The sequence below is a fragment of the Phascolarctos cinereus genome, unplaced genomic scaffold (assembly GCF_003287225.1).
Source record: "Phascolarctos cinereus isolate Bilbo 61053 unplaced genomic scaffold, phaCin_HiC Scaffold_4;HRSCAF=312, whole genome shotgun sequence".
Classification (NCBI taxonomy): Eukaryota; Metazoa; Chordata; class Mammalia; order Diprotodontia; family Phascolarctidae; genus Phascolarctos; species Phascolarctos cinereus.
In genome coordinates this window covers 487,230,710-487,247,628 of record NW_027555847.1, presented here as the reverse complement: position 1 = coordinate 487,247,628, position 16,919 = coordinate 487,230,710, and the positions used below count along the sequence as shown (strand labels likewise).

General features: G+C 34.9%; 1 protein-coding gene across 8 annotated transcripts in view; it reads left to right on the top strand.

The window, feature by feature from the left end:
- SPIDR (scaffold protein involved in DNA repair) overlaps positions 1-16,919 on the top strand; it is a 551,334-nt gene that overhangs the window by 182,584 nt on the left and 351,831 nt on the right. For all 8 annotated transcript variants that reach the window (XM_020992493.2, XM_078153426.1, XM_020992496.2 and 5 more), the window contains one exon: positions 6,956-7,175. In XM_020992493.2, the coding sequence (XP_020848152.1) occupies positions 6,956-7,175 (220 nt within the window). The remainder of the gene's footprint in view (positions 1-6,955; positions 7,176-16,919) is intronic.

The window sequence follows — 16,919 nt, the reverse complement described above, 5'->3', positions numbered from 1 at the left end:
CTGACACCTCATCAGGGACTGATAGCATTTCGAATAGTGTTATTTGAATTTAGCTAAATGTTTGTTCATGTGGAGGAGAATGTGGAACTTTCAGCTAGTGTAAACAACAGGGACAATGTAAGATTATTTAGCCCCAACTCCAAGAATGCTTTTTTTAGAGCACATAATAAATAAAGCCAGACAAAGTGCGTGCTGTGATGTAGAGGTGCTGTTGTATGGAATCAATTTTGATTTAATTCTGTGAATTATCAGGAGTTTGAAAATGTGTAATATTGCATCTTGGCTTTCCTGGGTGCCTTCAAGGCCTGAATAAAATCTCACTTACTAGAAGATACCTTTCCTCATTCTTCTTTAATTCTAGTGACTTCCTTATGTTGATTATTTCCAGTTTATCTTGTTTTGTTTGAGGCAGCTAGGTAGTGCAATGGATATAGCACTGGGCCTGGAGTCAGGAAAACCTAGTTTAAATCCAGCCTCAGACACTTCCTAGCTGTGTGACCCTGGGCAAGTCACTTAATCTCTGTCTCAATCCACTGGTTAAAGAAATGGCAAACTACTCCAGTATCTTTGCCAAGAAAACCCATGGACAGTGTGGTTCATGGGATCAAGAAGAGTCAGATAAGACTGAACAATAGTAACAAAAGCAACGTATCTTGTTTATACATAGGTGTTTGCATGTTATCTCCCCCATTAGATTGTGAGCTCCTTGAGAACAGAGACTGTCTTTTTACCTTTTTTTGTACCTCAATGCTTAGCATAGTGCCTGACACATAGTAGGTATTTAACAAATGTTTATTGATTGACTGAGAAGGGTTAGACAACATCTAAAAGCTTTAGGGACATCATAGTATAATAATAGTAACTAGAATAGTAAAATAATCCCATATTTTTTTCTTTCTTGGTATGATACAATTTTCTAATACGTTTATGTTTTAAAACATTGATGAATTCATGAACTCATCGCTCTCCTTCTTACCGGTTTTTAACTGAAAATTAATTCTACACCTTCTCATTCTTCCTTTTAATTTGAAGTACCATTGACAAAAAGGCCTCCTCTGAGCCAAAAATATTGAACAGAAGTACACAATGAAAAAAAAAAATCTATTTGTAGTTTAATGTTTGGTCTGTCATGCTTCCATAAGCAATAAGGAATAAGGAAGTAATGCACAATGAAAAACAGACTGTATAATCACAGTTGAGGCTCTGTTGATCAGCTCTATCTGACTGAATAAATACTAGCTGTCGAGAACCTCCTCTTTGAAAGTACATAATGCAGTATAGTTTTTTGTCTGCTTATTTTCCTTAAAGACTAACATGATATGTCTATTATGATTTTAGAATTTTCATACAGTTTTTGGAGTTAGAATGTAAGCAAACTAACTTATGAATCCCTTGAAAAGGTATTCTTCCATTAACAGTTTACCTTTATACTGGAAATTACTGGGTAATCTACCAGATTATGGTGATTGCAATTAGGATAACTCTGACCTAGCAGGATTTGTCGATGGTTGTAAGGGGACAAATTAGGGTTTAGTTACGAAAATCCCTTGGGACTGTAGAAGAGCATTTAGATTGTTTGGTCAGACTTGTTGTTTAGATTTTTTTTTTTAAGCTTTGGTTTCAGATTTCCATTTCATGTTTAGAATTATTGTGGCTTTGCCCTAAGAATGTTTTAGACTGGGTGAAAGGCAAAAAAAAAAATGCGGAATGGAGAAGTGAGAGCATTATTGTTTACTGTTCAGTGAGTGAGTCCTTGTGGTTAGGAAATGCGTCTGTTTGGAGATTGCTGGATGACTTGAGACTTGATGGAGGACTGTAATTCTTTAGACGCAAAGAAATCTTGTTCTATCAGGATGGGAGTGTAAAGTTTTTCCAAAATATAGTTTCTGTGCACCATAAACTGTATCTTCTGACTTTCCTCATGAATTTTATCCAGTAATTATGTGTGAACTGAATTTAATGGTAGCTTGTTAGCATTTATGGAGAGGATTAGTATTATAGTTTTGAGTGAAATTTCAAAGTAGTTATAATGTTTAGCAGCACAGTAAAATTAATTTGACAGATATTTATTCGGCAAGGCACTAGGTTAATCAGTGTATTTGGGTAGCTAGGTGGCATAGTGGATGGAATGCAGTACCTGGAGTCAGGAAGATCTGAGTTCAAATTCAGCCTCAGACTCTATCAATATGACCTTGGGCAAGACACTTTACCTCTGACTGCCTCAGTATCCTCATCTGTAAAGTGGGGATAATAATAGCCCTTCACTCTCAGAACTGTTGTGAGAATCAAATGAAATAATATTTGAAGTGCTTAGTGTAGTGCTCTGCATAGAGTAGTTGCTACATAAATGCCGCTTATTTATTATTATCCTCATCATCATCATCATCATTGTTATCATCGGTGTTTGGATGTTTTATATGCACTATTGGCTTTTCTTTTCTCTTACAGCAGGTTTACCTTTCTGATCATAGTTTTCATATGTTCATATTAAAATTAATTTGCATTTCCTGAACAAATACTAACTACAGTTGAGAAAAGCAGTAAAGAAACCTAAAAGCATCCTGGCCGGCAATGAAAAATGTAATTAATTTGTGTGTAGTCTACACATACAAGTACTTGATGTATAATTTACTGAGTTTGTGTTAAAGTTAGGGAGACTATAGTAATAAATAATAGTAATAAGAATAATAATGATATATTTATGTAGCACTTTGAGGTTTGTAAAGCGCTCTACTCATTAGAAAGAGCTTTTAGAGGAAGCAGCCTGTTGTCAATCTTGTTACAGCTTCTCTCAGAGCAGTTCCTTTTTTCCCCACTCACTCAGCTTCTGTCCTGGTGGAGGGCCTCACAATCTATCCTGGATTGCTGCAATTGTCTTCTATCTGGTTTCCCTGCTTCCAGCCTCTCATTTCCCCACACAACTGTTTTCCTGTAGCAAATGACTTACCATGTCAGCCTTCTCTTCCTCCAACTTCGGAAACTCCAGTGGCTCTCTAGGATCAAATATTAAACTCCTCTGACTTTTCAACCCCTTTACAAACATGGCTCCAACCTATACTTCTCATGTCACAATACATTACTCGCTTTCTTGCACTCTGCAGTCCAGCCAAGTAGGCCCTTACACATGAAATCCCCTCTCCCTTTTCTATGCCCTTGTCTCCATTCCTGGAATGCATTTTTTCCAACTTCCACCTTTGAGAACCCCTGCTTTCCCTGAGAGCTCTGCTCAATCACCACTTTCTACACGAAGCCCTTTCCTAATTCCTTTCCTTGGATGTTAATGTCTCCCCTTCACAGATTACTTCATATTTATTTTATATATATGTGTAAATGTCCATGTTGTCTTTTCCAATAATAATAATAATAATAATAATATTGCTATATAATAATAATATTATGAGTTAAATAATTTAATATTAATTATATAAATATAAAAATATATTTATATAAATAAACAAAATATATAAATAAAATATAAAATATAATATATAATATATAAAATAATAATAATAAATAAGCTCTTTGAGTTTAAGAAGTTTCACTGATGTCTTTGTGTCTCCAGAGATCAGATTACAATCCTGCCACATAGTAGATGCCTAATAAATGCTTGTTAACCTGATCTAGCCATTTTGGAGAGCATTTTGGAACTATGTCCACAGGGCAATCAGACTGTGTCTACTCTTTGATCCAGTAATACAACCATTGGGTCTGTATCCCAAAGAGATCACAAAAAAGGAAAAAGGACCTACAAGTACAAAAATATTCATGGCAGCTCTTTTTTTGTTGTGGCAAAGATTGGAAATTGAGAAGATGGCCGTCAATTGGGAGTGGCCGAATAAGTTGTGGTATATGGGTGTAATGGAATACTATTGTGCTATAAGAAATGATGAGCACATAGATTTCAGAAAGGCCTGGAAAGACTTACTTGAGCTGATGCAGAGTGAAGTGAGTGGAACCAAGAGAATATTATACATAGTAACAGCAACACTGTGTGATGATCAGCTATGAATGGCTTAGCTATTCTCAGCAATACAATGATTCAAGACAATTCCAAAGAACTCATGATAAAAAAAAAACGTGATGAGTCTGAATGTAGATTGAATCATGCAATTTTCATTTTATTTTTTTCATGGTTTTTTTCTTTGGTTCTTTTTCTTCTTTCACAACATGAATAATATGGAAATATGCATGTATATATGTATGTGTGTGTGTATATATATATATGCATATGCTTAGTATCTTAGGGAAGGGGGAGGGGAGGGAGGAAGAGAGAAAATTTGGAACTCAAAAATTTTTTAAAGTGAATGTTAAAATTTGTTTACATGTAATTGGAAAAAACAAAATACTGTTAAGGAAAAAATAAAAAAAAAATGCTTGTTAACTGAGAATATAAAAGTAAAGATGTTCTGAATATTGAAATCTTGTATTAGCTAGAAGGGTAGTAGTATTAAAGAATGAAGAGAGATTGGAAATTATTGACTTACAGATAATAGTAGAGTTTTATGGAATGGGTGATTTTCCTGAGGGATTTATCCTTCTGTAAGATAATTTATTATTGACTTTTAATTGGTTTAACTCAATGTCTAAATGCCTATTTATGAAGCAGTTTATCTGTTTTCAAGTTACAACTCTGTTGACTCCTATTCCTCTTACTCTGAGAATGTGAGTAGAAATGACAAATCTTATATAACACCTCATTTAAAAATGATTAATAGGAAATACCTTGAATTATTACCAAAACACACTTAATACGAAAGTAGAAAGGCTAATAATGGAGAGCTTCAAACTTTCTTTCTGGATTGAATTGCTGATTTAATTCATCATATACAAATCTGGGTTTTGTCTCCAGACATCTGTTTGTTCAACCCTAAGGTGCCTAAAAAGAATGAGATGAGAAATGATTAATATTCACCTTTAAAATAAAAGAACTTTATACTATATGTGTACCATTTGTATGAATAGAAATTACTAGGGTTCTTGGTACTTTTTTCCCTACATATATGCATTTACCATCACAGATTAATTATTATGTTCCCAAATCTGATTGCTTTCTACCTTTTACTGTTATTTCACTTTGAAGCTACTGACTGAATATTTGAGTTGCTGGAGAGTGAGGGATTGAGGATAATTCTGAGGTTACACACCCGGGAGACTAGGAGATCAGGGGTTCTTAACTAAGGGGGGTGGTTTATGAACTTGTTTTAAACACATTTTGATGACTGTATTTCTATATAATTTATCTCCTTTGTAATCCTATGTATTTTATTTTATGCATTAAAAGCATTATTTTGAGAAAAGGTCTATAGGCCACCAGACTGACAAAGAGGGCCATTATACAAATAGAATATTAAGAACCTCTACCTTAGGCAGAAATAAAGAGGTACTTATAGAGAAAAAGATTTGGGACAGATAGTTAATTAGTTCTATTTTGAACATGTTGAGTTTGAGATTTCTTTTTAATATCCGTTTTGAAATTCCCAACAGTCCAGTGGTGATGTAGGACTGAAGGTCATGGGAGAGAATAGGCCTATACACACACACACACAATGTCTGTGAGATGATAAAACCAGGGGAGCTAATTAGATTACCAAGAAAAAGATTGTAGAGGAAGAAGAAAAAAGGGTCAAGGATAGAGCCTTGGCAGTCATTTGAAATTAGGAAATGTGTTTTGGTTAATGAGCCAGCAAAGGAGACTGAGAAGAAACAGTTGGACAGGTAGGATAAAAGTCAAGAGAATCTTATCATGAAAACTCAGAGAGAAGTCACTGTCTAAGAGGAAAATGATTTTCAACATAAAATGCCCAGAGAGGTCATGAGGAATTACAGCTGCAAAAAGAACATCAGATTTGGCAATTAAGAGATCATTGGTAACTTTGAAAAGAGCATTTTCAGTTTAGTGATGACATCAGAATCTAGATTGCCAGGGGTTGAGGAGTGAGTTGGAAAAAAAAAGAAGGGACAACAAATATAGACAACTTTTTCTAGGATTTTGGCTAAGAAAAGGAAAAAAGATATAGGATGACAGCTTAAGGGGATGGCAGTCTAACAGGTTGGGTTTTTTTTTTTTTAGGATGGAGAGACTTGAGCACATTTAAAGACAAAAAGAAAAAAAACCCAGCACATATAGAGAGTGAAGATTAGAGAGAGAAGGGTGGGAGGCTAGTGGGAGGGAGGAATGATTGACAGAGGAATGTACTAAAGATGTTGGGAGAATATGGGATGAAGTGCAGATGTAGAGTTAGCCTTAGCAAGGAGGGGGGCCACCTTATCATCAGAGTATGGAAAAAAGGAGGAGAAGGTAAGGAAGTTTTCAAGGACTTTTGAAATGAGAGAACAGGAGGAAAGAAAGTTCATAGTGAATAGCCTCAATTTTCTCCATAATGTAAGAGGTGAGGTCCTTGGCTTAGAGAAAATGGGGAGGGGGAAGTGTGAAATTTGAGAAGAGAAAGTTTGGAATAGTTTCCATAGGAAGTGACATGGAGAATCTACTTTGGAGGAATAAAATATAAAGCATCTATGAAATATATGTGTAAACCAGCTGATGGGAAAAAATTCCATCCAAAAAGTGTTATGCACCATTGTTTTCCTGGAGAATAGGAAAAACACACACATAGTTTAAATATTCCATAAATACAAGTTATGAATAGCTAGATAGCTATACATATATATATAATATATATATTTGTATAAATACACACATACATATATACATATACACATATATTACATAAATGGATTAATTTATTTTTTACTTTTTCACATTTTTATGTGCAACATATAGGCCTGTTTATATATTTTTGATGGCTAACAAGAATGTTGTCCATATTTTGCCTTTGCAGAATATCTATAATCCGTCTATCGCCATGTTTTCTCTTGAAGTGGGAAAAGGGAGGAGGAATTCTTTGTATAAGTGCATCTTTTTGAACTTTTTTGTTTCTTTCTTTTCATTTTGTAGGCAAAAAATCTGGAGTGTTGATTGTAAAGATTATAGAGATGCATGAAGAATGCACAATGCAGATTGCCATCTGTGAGTTGTTAGAGATGTCTCCTGCTGACAGCCCTTCTAAAGATGCTATCCTGGACCCTGGAACCCAACTCAAGGTCCTGTTCACGAAGGAAACTGCAGTTCACCTAAAGGGAGGTCCACAGGATATCATCCATATCTACCCTCCCTGGTAAGTACAAAGAGTTGATTGTAGTAACTGCAGCTTGTAACCTTGTCTCTTTCAAAAAAAGCATTTTTATCTGGAACATTTTTGTCATGTTATTATAGAGAAGCCTCCTGCATAAGGGAGCCAGGTTTCATCTTATGTTTTATGTAACAGAGACGATGAACTGTCTTTGGCGGCTTATTAGTGCTTCTGGCAGGCAGATTAGTGCCTGGAAGAAAAAAAAAATCAAGATTCCTGCCTGCTAAATGTTGTTTTAAGAATTGATTGCTTTTGTTTTATCTTTGTTTTTGTTTGTTTTTTAAAATTGTTTTTCCAAGAATAGCATTAGTGGCCTAATACGATGACTGATTAATATAAATATATTAATAATAAATCAGTGAATTTCTTACATAATGCTGGATTTAGCTTCCTGAAAAGCACCAAATATATGTGACAGTGGGATGCTAATTTTTGCAAGTTTTAGTACTGTCTTTTGTTTTTAGTATAACCACGTTATCTTTAATAAAGTAATTTCCCCTTAACACTCTTCCCTTTCTCTGTCCTGTTCCATTCCCCCCTTACCCCCAGTAAAATCATTAAATCCTTACCAAAAAGAAAGAAAAACATTTTAGGAAAGCCATCCAACACAGTGACTACATCTGACAACATAAACATGTTTCATATTTGAGTTCCCTGCCTCTCCACTTGAAGGAGGAAGATATGTTTCTTTAGCAGTTTTTCAGAACCAAAATTATTCACTATCATTCATCCAGTTTTTATCATGTACATTATTATGTCATTGCATATATTATTATTTTGATTCTGCTTTTTTTACCCTATCACTTCATACAAGTCTTTCCATTTTTCTTTATATTTCTCATGTTCATAAATTTTTTTGGCAACATTTGTATACAAAAATTTGGTTAGCCATTGCCCAAACAATGAACATTCATTTTATTTTCAGTCTTTTTTTGTTTTCAGGCTTGGTTTTGCTATAAATGTTGCTATTTTGTTATCTATAGCATCTTTCTTTCTTTCTATCATTGATTTAACTTTAGACATAAGTTCAGTAGTGGGATTCTTGGGCCAAAGGGTATGAACACTTCAGTCATTTTTTAAAAATTCTGAATTGTTTTCCAAAGTGACTCTGGACCATTTCACAGCTCCACAAAGTATGTGTTAGTGTCTTTGCTCTTTCCTCTAATGACTGTCTCCATTTTTTTTCCTTTTTGCCAATGTGATAGGTGTCGGATAAAACCTCAATTTCTTTAATTTGCATGTCATTTTATTATTTATGACAGTCTTTTATGGTTGTTGATTATTTGTATTCTCTCAAACAGTTCGAGAATTGTTTTTTCAAAGCCTTTTGACCAACCACTGGAGAGTGGATCTTGGACTCATATGCAGAATCAATTCTGTGCATATCTTATATATCAGACTTTTATGGTAGATATTTAAAGGAAAGGTGTTTTTTTTCCCCCCACTTGATAGTTTCTGGCAACATCGATTTTAGTGTAAAAGCCATTTAACTTTTGTGTAATTGACACTTTATTTTGTTCTATATTTTCACCTCTATGCCTTGTTTAGTTAAGAATTCTCCCCCTAAGGCTGGGACTGACGGTACTATTGGGTTTTCAGAAGCTGGTGGATCTTTTAAGCTTGGGAGTTCTGAGCTGCTATATGGGTGTTTGAACTAAGTCTGGCTCCATTATGGGGAGCCTCTGGGAATGGGAGGCCACCAGGTTTCCTAGGGAGGGGAATACTGGCCCAGGTTGGGAGTGGAGCAGGTCAAAGCTTTTGAGCAGATTGGTGGTGGGTTTGGGTCCATGAGTCACCGCTGTACTTCCTGGGTGAGATAGAGAGACCAGGCTCCCCTCTCTCCATCCCACTCCCCAAAACATATACCATATCTATGAAAAGAATCTCTTGTTGTCCACAACATTTTTTTAAAGGTTTGACCTTTTATATTTAGGTTTTGTATCCATTTGGAGCTTATTGTAGTATGTGGTATAAATGTTGACCTGAACCAAACTGTCTTCTAGTTGTCATAGCAGCTTTTGTGGAATACATTCATCAAACACTGGACTACTGTTGTTTCTTCTCTTCCCAGTCTCACTTATCTAGTCTGCTTCACTAATCTACTTTTGCATTTTTTTTAAACCAATACTAAATGGTTTGGGGAATTACTGCTTTATATTAAAGTTTGAGAGCTATTAATTCTATGCCTCTTCTGTTGTTGATTTTTTTTTTGTATTTGTCCTTGAATTTTCTAGACTTTGTTCTTTCAGATGAATTTTGTCTAATTTATAAAGTAAACCTTTGGTATTTTGTTTTGGTTGTATAGTCATTTTATTAATAGTCATTATTATAGTCATTTTTATTATTGGTATACTCTAGCCATATACAATGAATCTCTCTCCAAATATGTCTTCCTTTTATTTGTAAGAAGTGTTTTATACTTGTATTTATATAAATATAAACTGTCTTTTGGTAGATTAATAGCTGACTTTGTAGTAATTTTGAATAGAGTTTCTCTTTTTATCATTTTCTCCTGGTTTTTCATTAATACTATGTAGAAATGTCACTGATTTTTGTGAATTTGTTTTGCATCTTGCCATTTTACGGAAGTTATTAATCACTTACTTTCTTTACTGATTCCTTGTGGTTTTCTCAGTAAGCCATCATATATATATATATGTATATACACACACACACACACACACACACACACACACACACACACATACAAATAGAAACTTTTTTTCCCTCCTTTTCAGTATTTATGCCTTTAATTTCTCTCTTTCACCTTATTGCTATAGCTAGCATTTCTAGAATTATTTAAACTATGGGACAGTAATTTTCATAAGAGAAGAAATTCTAAGTCTTTGTGAAAGTAAGAGTAAGCATTCGTTTTTTGATAATATTCAGTTTTTCATTGGCATCCCCTCTCTGCCACCCCCAGTTGCTTCTTAGAGTCACAGAATTTTAGAGGTAACAAGTACGTTAAAGTTTCTAACTCTAACATCCCACCTAATGTAGCAGTTCTCTCTATGATATCTCTGACACATGATCATCCAGCTTTAGCTTAAACACATTCTGTTTTTAGCAGCTCTGATTACTTAGAAAGTTCATATATTTATGTTCTATTTACTCTTGATTCTTTTCCCTGGAGGCACACCGAATACTTAGACTCTGTCTTCCATAGCACAACTCATCGGATATCTGCAGACTACTGTTATATCCTCCTGTGTATTCCCTTCCTCAGGATAAGCCAATACAAATCCTTGAACCAACCCTTGTGTGTTCTCATTACAGCAGCCAAATGTCACAGTGAACAGAGCACTGGACCTGGAATCAGGAGACACTTGCTATGTGAGGATAATAAGAACAGCTAGCTACCTCCAAGGGTTGTTGTGAAGATCAAATAAGATACTTGTAAAGCAAAACAGTTTTGGAAAGGTGTTATCTAAAAGCTTGCTATTATTATTTTTATGGCAGTTTTCAGACTATCCACTATCTTTGTTACCCTTTTCTACTTATAGTTTTTTTTTTCCTTTAGGAAGGAATAAATTGAACTTGAAATTAACTGGATTCATTAAAATACAGTCAGTGAAGATAGCATAAGACTTTTAAAAACTTAAAAGACTGAAAATGAGGAGCTTCTATTTTCCTGGCTGTTCTGTTTTCCAGGCTGTTTTATCTGAAATCTACTTTGGTGTAGATAAAGGTAAAACTCAATCATGGGAAGCATATTTCATTTTATCTGGGGTATATAGCATTGAAGGGGCAAGAGTTCTAAGTATTCCCTGCAGGATCAATTGACAGTGTTAGTTCAAATTAAAGTGAGGAAGCCATTGACTAAAAAGCATACCTGACAGCTGGTATTCAGATATTCTTATCATAGCAGAAAGCCTCAGAATGGATTCTTAACAAGTATCAACTTAAAAGATACCTCTATTCAAAACTCCCCCCCAAAAAAAAAAAGTATTAATGCTTCTTAAGGAGCTGCCTCACTTCATTTATTTGCCGTTCAGAAGAATAGGTAACATTAAATTACCAGGCACATAGTAAGGACTTAATAAATGCTATATGCCTGGAACATAGTAAGTGCTTAATAAATGCTTGTTGATTGACTATGGACTTTAATTCTTCAGGTTCTTGTGGGAATTATGTTCCATTTAAATATTTTAAAATAATTTTTTCAAAGATTGTTTGAAGTAATGCTTAGACTTAAGGAGAACTTGGGATAAGGAAAGTTTCTTAGTATTAGAAGACTTTTGTTACACTGATACTATTTGGAAATGAATTAATTTTTAAAATATTCATCAAAAATTTATAGCATCCATTTTTTGTGTTTCCTTAAACAAATCTCTTAAACTTAAGACCCTTAAGCAAAAATGATTCATGAAGTGGATGAATCTCTGTTTCTGGCACTCTTTTTTTTCCTCTGAGTTTTCACCCAGAACATTGAAAACCATAGGGGCTTTGTTGACTTAACTGAATTTTGTACATAACAATAGAGTTTCCTACTCGGTACTGCATATTGAATGTTCTCTGCATCATTTCTGCTTGTCTTTCACCTCCAAACTTTCTCTCTCACTACTAGTTCCTCCTCCTTTGCCTATTACAAATATGTCTAAGTGTCCTCTTTTCTAAAACAAATCCTTTTCCTTGACTAGGCATCCAATTAAATATCAAATCATTTTTCTCCTTCACTGTTAAATTTCTAAAAGGGAATAGCTCACCTTTACCTTCTCTGTTTCATCACTCGCTCACTCCTGATCTCTTTGTAATTTGGCTTCTATCCCTACAACCCTGTTGAATCTCATCACTCTAAGGCTACTAGTAATCAACACTTCTTTCCCATGTCCAGTGTCCTTTTCTCTGTTGCTATCTCACTTTACCTTTCTGTAGCATTTCATGATATTGAACACCTTCTTATTCTTAAACCTTCCTTATTCTCTGCCTCAGTGATAGTAGTTTCCCTGTCATTGGTTCACCTTCTTTTATCTCACAAATGTGAGAGTCCTCCATGATTGTCTTCAACCCTCTTCTCTGTGTATTCTCTTTCCCCTAGTAACTCCAACTATTCCTAGGATCTCAGTTATCATCTTTTTGCAGATGATTCCCAAATGTATACATCTAGCCCTAATTTCTCCTGTGAGTTCTTGGCCCTCAAATCCAAATACCTCCTGGAATTTCCCCTAGATGTCCTTTTGGCTTCTCAAACTTAACCTGTTCCAAGTAGAACTCATCATCTCTCTTCATTTACTAACCTCATTGCCAAATATAGCCCTCTTTCTACCTTGACTATTTCTGCTGATAGCATATAGACTATTTCTGCTTTCTAGTCATCCAGATGACATTTCATCATGGTAAAACCGTATCACATTTTTGATTCTTCTATCTCCATCATCTCCCTGTCCTCTGATCAAAATTTTCTCTCCGTTACCTGAATTCATCCCTTCTTCTCCAATCGTGTTGCTGCTACATTGGTATAGGTTGTCTTTACCCTACTACTACCACCACTACCATCATCACCAGGAACTCTGCTAAGTGCCAGCAACCTAGTAAGTGCTGTTATTATCCCCATTTTATAGAAGAAGAAACTGAGGCAAGCCAAAGTTAAGTGACTTGCCCAGGGTCATGTAGCTAATAAGTGTCTCAGGTCAGATTTGAACTCAGATGTTCTTGACTCCAGGTGTAGTGCTGTATCCACTGCACCACCTAGCTGCCCAAGTTTCTTAACTTTTTTTTTTTGGCTTCTCTCTTCTCTTATCCATAATTCACACAACTGTGAAAATTATCTTCCTGTAGGTCTGATAATATCACTGTCTTTCCTGTAAACTTTCAGCTGATCTCCATTTCTCTTTGGACAAAATACTCTATGGTCTGGCACTTAACACTTGCTACAGTCAGGCTTCAGTCTATTGTTCATACATGTTGTCTAACTCTTTTTTGTGTACTGTATGTTCCAGTTGAACTGGCTCTTCCTCAGTCTCATCCTATCTTCTCTTCCAAAAGTTCCACATTCACAGTGGCCATCAAGACTATAATGTCCTTTGTTTTTATCTTTACCTGTTGAAAGTTTTTTTCTTCTGTAAGACCCAGCACGCATATCTCCTGTGTGAAAACTTCCCTACGTATTTCTAGATAAAGTGTTTATTTTGTCCTCAAATCTTCTCATCATATGTTGGATTCTTTCTTTGCCCTTACCATGTTTTACCTTGTATCATCCTTATCATTATACCTGTCATATTTCCTCATTTATTTCTCAAAGGCAGGGACTGTGTCATTTTTCACTTCTTATTTTTTTTTGTATTCTCTTAAGAACATAGTACTTAGCCCTTAGTAGATACTTAATATGTTAATTGGGTTAAATTTTTATATTAATGGGATCATAGATCTAGTCTTGGAAGGCATCTTAGAGACCATTTAGTTCAGTGCCTTCATTTTGTAAGTGAAGAATGTAAAGACCAGAGAGCTAGTTAAGTGATTTTCCCAGAGTCACTCAGATAACAAACATCAGAGGTGGAATTTGAAATCAAGTCTTCTGTCTCAAAAGTCAGTATTTTTTTCTGTTACTTTATGCTTCTTACAGATACATCTAAAGAGAAAGAAGGACAAGAAAGGAATTTATAAAGATGCCAGTCAGATTGGGTGATATCAAATCTAGCATATCCCCTCTTCATTTTCCAGCTCTTTTGTTTCCTAAATTATCTTAATGGTTTGGAATTGGAATATGTCTGCACTTTAATTCAGAATTCTTTGTCTTTGGCCAAATGTAGAATGAAATTAGTCTGGATGCCACTTAAAAATAGCTCTCCCTCTTTCTTAAAAATTGAAGACTGGATTTAAAAAAAAAACTACATTAAATTGGGAACTTGGCATAGAACAAAAAAGTATTTCCTCCCCTTGGGCCATCTCATCTTTCCCCACCAGAGAAGTGTTGTGTTCATCTAAATTGTTCTTTTAAAAGAGAGACAGTTTACAAGACCAATGGCTTTAAAATATCTCCTGTTTTTACTTAAATAACAGCAATAATAACAATAAAACTTTATATTATTAATTGTAGCTTTGTCTCCTGAGAACTTGAAAGTTAATTGTGGGCCTTCTAATAAATCTTTACTAAATCTCTGTGAAACAAAATGGAGAAGTTGAAACATTTAGATTTTGGAAGTGATTTGCCTAGGATTACAGTGGTAACATTACTTGCATTGCACAGTACACATGGATGTATAGAATAGTCAGCAACTTTTAAAAGGGAAAGTTCTGTGGTAGTTCTATATTTAAATTGAGCCAAAAGGAATATTTTGGCAATGTGATCCTGGGACAGGAAGTAGAAGATGTCTTAAAAAGTGGAAGGAAAAGAACTTTGCAAGGCTTAAGGATTAGTTATTCCATATTAGACTATGGCAAGAAGAGGGGACTTAATTGATTTTATAATATTATATAATACTATATTATATAATGATATATCATTATCATATCATATAATATTATATATCATGTAATAATATGATAATAATACTTATGGGAGCCTGAATTATTTTAGCAGCTCCTTTTTAGGAGCTGGTTTAAGTAGGATTGATACAACCATAAGGACCAACCCATACTATTCAACTCCTTCAATAATATTATTATTGTTGTTAATAATGATAGTTAGCATTTTTATGCTGCTTTGAGATGTGCAAAGCAATTTGAAAATATTAGTTCATTTGATCCTCACAACAACCCTGGTAGTCAAGTGCTTCATTATCCTCTTTTTACATATGAGGAAACTGAGGCAGACAGAGTTTAGTGAGTTGCCCAGGGTCACACAGCTAGTAAGTGTCTGAGGCCAAATTTGAAATATGATCTTCCTGACTCCAAGACCAATACTTCATCCCCTATACCACCAGCTCACCCAACTTGAAATTCTTTTGTATTCATACATATCACCTAGTAGCCAGTTTTCTGTTAATGAGCTTTGCTGATCCAAACATATGGTAACTAAAGGTGTGGGCAGCCAGGTGGCATGGTGGAAAGAGTGCTGGTCCTGACGTCAGGAAGACTCATCTTCCTGAATTCAAATCTGGCCTCAGACATTAGCCATGTGACCCTGGGCAGGTCACTTAACCTTGTTTGCCTCAGTTTCTTCATCTGTAAAATGAGCTGGAAAAAGAAATAGCAAATCACTCCAGTATCTTTGCCAAGAAAATCTCAAATGAGGTAGACAGACTGAACAATAACAATAACCATATGTGTGAACCAAGACCTTGGTAGTACTATGCCCTTTAAAAAGTTTGAGAGCCATAGTTTCTGGGTAATTAATCATTTTATTAATAATGCTAGAATATTATTGATAACAGGGTCAGTGACAGTGTCAAATGCCAAAGGCCTCTGATGGAACCCATTCCATGCTTTATATGCCCTTAGAATGGTGGCTTTTGCTGAGGGTGGCAATTGACTCGGATTGGTTAATAAGTAATGAGACAGAATGAATATTATAATGAGCAATATTATAATGAGAGGTGGACCTAGTCTAATGAGGGGCTAGGGAACATGACTTTGGTCATATAATTTACTTCTAAATCATCTCCAGTTGGGCAATTTAATCAAAGAATTTACTTCCATCCAGACCTGAGTAGAACACTACGGGCTTCCCTACCTGGATGAGGTTTGAAGGAGATTGAGGAGAAAGTTAATTAATCTCATATCAGCAATGGCCTTCAGAGACTAAAAATTTACAGACTTCTGAAAAAATCCTGGTCCTAGTTCAGTAATTGATTATTAATATGAAAGAGAAATAATTATTCTCTCAGGACCTACTTCTGTTGATAAACCTGAGGACCTACTAGGGTCCTAGACCCTTTGTGCCATGATTGGAGTAGAACTTCAATGGAAGTCCCCGTTCTTCAAAGAAAATTAATTGGGTTATTATGTTTTTATCAGAACATTTATAAGAAGAAGACTTTCAAGTTATCTCTAGTAGTAAGTACAATGATAATAAATCTCTATGAGATGTAGGGAGAAGTTTAAGTTGACAATAATTGCCCTTAAGAGTTTCAGTTAAACTTTATTCCCTATGGACAAAACTGCCAAAACTTTGACTTCTTTTCTTAAAAAAATAAAAGTTGTTATTAAAGCACGAACAAGTTATAAAAAGTATCTGAAAATAGAGGTGTTATTTAAATTATGAGCTTTCTGTTTTTTAAGATATAATTTATTTGAGGAATTTAACCACAGTTAAAAAACAAAGGAAATTAAATATAAAATGCTATGTTAAAATAAGGTTGAGGTTTAAGTTGAATCAACAAATCACAGAAAGCCATCACAAAAATGGCTTCTTCAATCCTTAAATTATCCTGAACTGTCTGAGACCCTGATAGGGTGGAAATTTTTTGGAGTAACATTCAGTCATTATGATAGAATGAGATGACCTATTTTTGTAAACTTTTAATAGTATAAGTCAAAGTTCTTCAGAGAGGCAACATTCTATGGTAGCTAGAGTGCTGGATTTGGAACCAGGAATACATTAGTTTAAATCTTCTGACACTAGCTTTGTCACCCTGGGCAAGTTACTGAAGATCTTTGAGACTAAGTTTCCTTATCTATAAAATGAGGAGGTTGGACTAAATATAGCCTTAAAGTTTCACCCAATTTTAAAGCTATGATCCTCCATTATGGGGACGGGTTCAAGAACACCATGCTTAATTCCTTTCCTGACTTTGATTCTGACTCTCAGAATTTGGCAACCATACCTCAGTTTCCTTCTCATCTTGGAAC